Consider the following 5,537-nt stretch of genomic DNA (forward strand, 5'->3'; position numbering starts at 1 on the left):
AAGTCTTTCTGTTTCAAAGTAAAAGTCTTCTTATGTTTCAAAGTAAAATTCTTCTTTCTCCTTCAAAGTAAAAGTCTTCTTTCTCCTTCAAAATAAAAGTCTTTCTGTTTCAAAGTAAAAGTAGAGCTGGGAAAAAAATCGATTCATATTTTCAAGCGCATGCATACACAAACAACATGGCAGAAACAGCCGGCGAAAGAGAGCAGCTCCTTTCAAAGAAATGATCTTCGACTTCAGTCGTGTGGAGTTGGTTTGGATTTACGGCATCTAGGGTGACCAGACGTCCCGAAAAATTCGGGACAGTCCCGAAATCCAAGCAGTTGTCCCGAATCCCGAATCCTGGCCTAATTGTCCCGAAAATTAGAGAAAAGTCTCAAGAGCAAGACTCTGGAGTATAGTTATAGTCCGATTGAACATTAAAAACTGTCCGTGGTGGTTTTTAATTGAGTCGTCCTGCAGCTGCAGCTCCCGTCACCACTTGAGTTCATGATTTTAATGATTTTTTATTTGTATTTTCGGGTTTACAAGACAAGACAAGTTGAGTTTCTGAATAAAAATAATAAATAATTTTGGCGCGGTGTTTTGAAATTCACGTTGAGTACCAGGCAGCCACGAGAAGCAGTGATTGGATTGGATGTTGCTGTTAAAGAGCAGACATGACAGTCAGTTGAATTCCTGAATAAAAATAATTATTTCGTCCCGAATTTGACCCATTCTCATCTGGTCACCCTAACGGCATCTGATGAGGAACAGAAAACACCTCGATGCAAACTATGTCTTAAGGCTGTTGTTGTTGTTGCTGGTATAGCAGTACGAGAAATCTGTTTCAGCATTTAAAGCGAAGACATGCGGCTGAGTGGGAGAAGTGTTGCCTTCTTCGAAAAGAAAACCACTCTAGTAGCGTTAGCGCCAGCACCTCGTTTGCAAAGCAAACAACTCTTCAACAAAGCTTTTCAAACAGTGTACCCTCTACATAGCTACGCATACGCTGCCTGTTTACTCTGTTGAGAAGAGAGGGCTTAACAACATGCTGAAAGTTTTGGAGGCTCGATATACAGTAACTAGCCGCAATCACAGTACAGGCCAAAAGTTTGGACACACCTTCTCATTCAATGTGTTCCTTTATTTTCATGACTATTTACATTGTAGATTCTCACTGAAGGCATCAAAACTATGAATGAACACATATGGAATTATGTACTTAACAAAAAAGTGTGAAATAACTGAAAACATGTCTTATATTTTAGATTCTTCAAAGTAGCCACCCTTTGCTTTTTTGATAACTCTGCAAACCCTTGGTGTTCTCTCAATGAGCTTCATGAGGTAGTCACCTGAAATGGTTTTACCTTCACAGGTGTGCTTTGTCAGGGTTCATTAGTGGAAGTTTTTCCCTTATTAATAAAAAATCAAAAAGTGCGGATACATTTATTTTAAATTTTAATTTAGGAATATTAAACTCTTTCTTGGCATCTAGTGTGACAGGAAGTGGTGACTTCCATCCCGGCTGCCGCTGCAGGATGTTGTTCTGCAGCGTGATAAACACGTTTGTTTTTCTTCCAGACGTCCAATGACACTGATGTCTCCGCGCCGGTAGCCAGTGAACGCGGCAGCATCCCAGATGTAAGTAAACGCTCCGATTTATTCATCAGGCACAAATGCAAACAATTTTCTAGTCTGAAGTTATGAAGTAAGAACATGTTTGGACATTTGTTTCCTGTGGATTTATTTTAGTTTCTTTATAACTCACACTGGCTAACTTGGCTCCCAATAGCTGGGCGTCTTGCTCCAGAGCTTATAAACTAGTTAACATGCTAATAATGCTAACGTATAACGTAAAATAAAATATTTCACTCACAGAAAGAACTGTAGCACACACATAGACAGACACACACACACACACACACACACACACACACACACATAGACACATATACACACACACATACACAGAGACACACACACACACAGACATACAACCACACACACATACACAGAGACACACATACACACACAGAGACACACACACATACACATATCCACACACACACACATACACACAGAGACACACATACATACACAGAGACACACACACATACACAGAGACACACATACATACACACACACACACAGACACACACATATCCACACACATACACACAGACACACATACATACAGAGACACACACACACACATACACAGAGACACACACATACACAGACACACACAGCCACACACACACACACACACACACACACACACACACACACACACACACACACAGACACACACATACACAGCCACACACACACAGACACATACACAGAGAGAGACACACACACAGAGACACAGACACATACACATACAGACACACACGCACACACACACCCCCCCCCCCCCCCCCCCCCCCCCCCCCCCCACCCCCACACCCACACCACCCCCCCCCCCCCCCCCCCACACACACACACACAGAAACATATACACACACACACACACATACATACAGACAGACAGACAGACAGACAGACAGACAGTAATAAGCCAAAATACCAACGTAGGCACTCTGAGAACATTTCTTTTGCAGAGTTCAAAACATATTTACAGTATTACTGGTCTGACAATAATATAACACAATTATAATAATTTTGTGTGATTTGTTTTATTAAGAATATCCAAATATATTAAAAAGTAAAAAGCCAAAAATATGTATTAAATTGAGTGATGACATGATAACTGTATGTAACTGTGTTTCTCACAGACAAAAATGGCAGAGGCCCACGGGAGGAGAAGCACGATTGGTCGAGTCCCGAGCATCGTCGTCACGTCTGAGTCCAGTCCCTTCCTTCCCATTGGACGAAAGGGTTCCACTGCCCGCCCGACGACAGCCAATAACAGCAGCGCGGGGGCGGGGTCTGGGTAGAGAAGCCTGCAGAAGCTCTTCACCTGAAGCTCAGAAATCACACATTCTCACTCCCATTGCGCCAGAAAGAGACCCTTCTCTGGCGTTTGTTATTGACGCATTAAAATCTCCTTTTGGCGCCACATTTAGACGCTCACGGTGTGGTATGGCGCGTGGCGGCCTGAACTAGGGTTGGGTACCGAAACCCAGCTCCACTACGAAACCGTTTCCTATGCAACCTGTAGGAATCGGACCGGATTACAAAGCAAATTTCGGTTCCACTTAAAGGTGCTCTAAGCCAGTGGTTTTTCAATAATGTACCCCTTTTGAATTGTTTCTTTAAGCCAAGTACCCCCTGACCAGCGCTAATCATTTTCGGTAGAGGAAAAAAAAAAGTGTATATAAAGAGGAACAGTACAGCGATGTCAGCGACAGATTTACTAAACAACAGCCTTGTAACTGGAAAAACACATTTAAATGCTGATGAGAAAATGAGACAAAAACTGTAAAAAAAGACAAAAACTTGGAAAAAAGATGGTAGAAAGAAGGAAGGCAGGCAAGAATAGGTCGAAAATAGTATCAAAAACTTCAAAAACATACGTGACATAAGAAGTAAAAAGGACAGTATAGGAAGAAAGGCAAGGTTAGGTCCAAAGAAAGCGATACAAATGTCCCATTTTTGGTAGGAAAAAAATAATTCTACTTAAAGAGGAACAATGTTCTGGACAACAGCCTTGTTGCTATTAAACATTTAGTTAAAGCGCCCATATTCTGCTCATTTTCAGGTTCATAATTGTATTTTAAGGTTGTACCAGAATAGGTTTACATGGTTTAATTTTCAAAAAACACCATATTTTTGTTGCACTGCACAGCTCTCTCTCACTGCTGCAGATCCTCTTTTCACCTGGTTTTTGTTTTAGCTACAGAGTGAGACCTCTTTTCTTCTTCTTCTTCTGTACTATCTTTGATTGCACTCGCACATGCTCAGTAGCTCAGATGTAGATCATGTCAGCTAGCTAACTCTAGAGACAGTAAAAGAAAGGCTGTTTCTCCAACTTTGGTCAGTTACAAGGCAGGATCAGCTGGGAGACTTCTAAATGAGGGCGCACATGGAAGTAGTTCTTTTGTAGATTATGGTGAACTTGTGTGTGTTGTAGCAGTGCTTTGCTATTGAGAACGACGTAGCATGCTAGCGTTAGCATTAGCGTTAGCTATGCTAAACGTAACGTTAGGCGCTAACGAGGTTGTGGTTAGCCAGCTCCTTTCGGACTGTGACGTCACAGTCCGAGCCGATTTTGACCAGCTCACCAGGAGACTGAAGGCAGGACACATTCAGAAACCAGATCTCACTCAGAACACCATGGATGGATTTATTTCAAAGTTTGTATGTGTGTGGAAGCACCAGAGACACAAAATAACTCCCCAAATCACCAGAAAAAAAGTGTTTTTTTCATAATATGGGCACTTTAAATATCTCACGTACCCCCTGCAGTCCTCCAAAGTACCCCTAGGGGGACACGTACCCCCCATTTGAGAAACACTGCTGTAAGCGATGCTGGCTGACGTTACTTCTTGTTGAAGTATTTTCTAACCCCCCCCCCCAGTGTTGGGAAAGTTCACTTTCTACATGAACTAGTTCAAAGTTCAGTTCACAAATTTGAAAAATGAACTTAGTTCAGTTCATAGTTCATACTTCAACATTTTGAACTTAGTTCACAGTTCTCTTTTCCCCATGTGTTGCTTCAGTTCAACGTGCCGTTTCAGGGTTTGCTGTGTGTGTGTGTGTGTGTGTGTGTGTGTCTGTGTGTGTGTGTGTGTGTGTGTGTCTGTGTGTGTGTGTGTGTGTGTGTGTGGTTTGCTGTGGATGTGACTGAAGTTCGGATTTTCTTTTTGAAAGCCGGAGGGCAAAGTTTACACAGAAATGTCAGATTTTTCCATCCTCACCGAGCTCGTCATAAAACTGGTTTAAATGAATGATATGAATATGAAGCCTCCACGCTGCTTTCTGATTGGATGACCCATGCGGCAGTAAGACACTGGTTGGCTGGTTGTTGGGGGGGTTGGGTTTTTTTTTTTTTCCGGAGGGGGGGGGGGTTTTTGGGGGGTTTTAGCCCTGGTTTTGACCTGGAAGGCTCTGTAGAAATCTGGCGCCCTATTGGACGAAGTTAAACTGAGAGAGCGTGGCGTTCACAGACACACCAGAATGAAGGAGTTCACAGTAACGTTCATCAGGCAGTAATACTTCATAAGTTCATTCATTTACATCAAAGAATTCAGCATCAATTTACAAGCTCTGCAGAGCCGGAGAGCGACAGTTTTCCAATTCTCCAATAGTCACTCTGAGGTTCTGCCGTTAACACATGGTATATCTATACTTCGTAACTTAGGGCGGGATCAATTATTGACCAATGGCTGCAAGCCACCTGGCCTTCTTTTCAACAAAGACATCTCTATCTCGGGGGCTCCACTGATAACACTTTCCAGATGATTTCCAGAGAGGTGTCCTCCGAAAGTAGGGTAAAGTTCATCTGAGTTCTCCTGTCGAATCTTAGGTACCAGTCATAAATGTTCAGATAAAGCTTAAATACAAGTTATATATATATATATATATATATATATATATATATATATATATATATA

At 42.1% G+C, this 5,537-nt stretch overlaps 1 protein-coding gene across 1 annotated transcript in view; it reads left to right on the forward strand.

The window, feature by feature from the left end:
- The window catches only part of LOC120547583 (melanopsin-A-like), an 18,633-nt gene extending 15,437 nt beyond the window's left edge, over positions 1–3,196 (forward strand). Inside the window, exons 8-9 of the mRNA XM_039783064.1 lie at positions 1,561–1,620; positions 2,757–3,196. Of these exons, the coding sequence (XP_039638998.1) occupies positions 1,561–1,620; positions 2,757–2,918 (222 nt within the window). The 3' untranslated portion in view covers positions 2,919–3,196. The remainder of the gene's footprint in view (positions 1–1,560; positions 1,621–2,756) is intronic.
- The last annotated feature ends 2,341 nt before the right edge of the window (positions 3,197–5,537 follow it).

This window comes from Perca fluviatilis, chromosome 19 (genome assembly GCF_010015445.1).
Source record: "Perca fluviatilis chromosome 19, GENO_Pfluv_1.0, whole genome shotgun sequence".
Taxonomy (NCBI): Eukaryota; Metazoa; Chordata; class Actinopteri; order Perciformes; family Percidae; genus Perca; species Perca fluviatilis.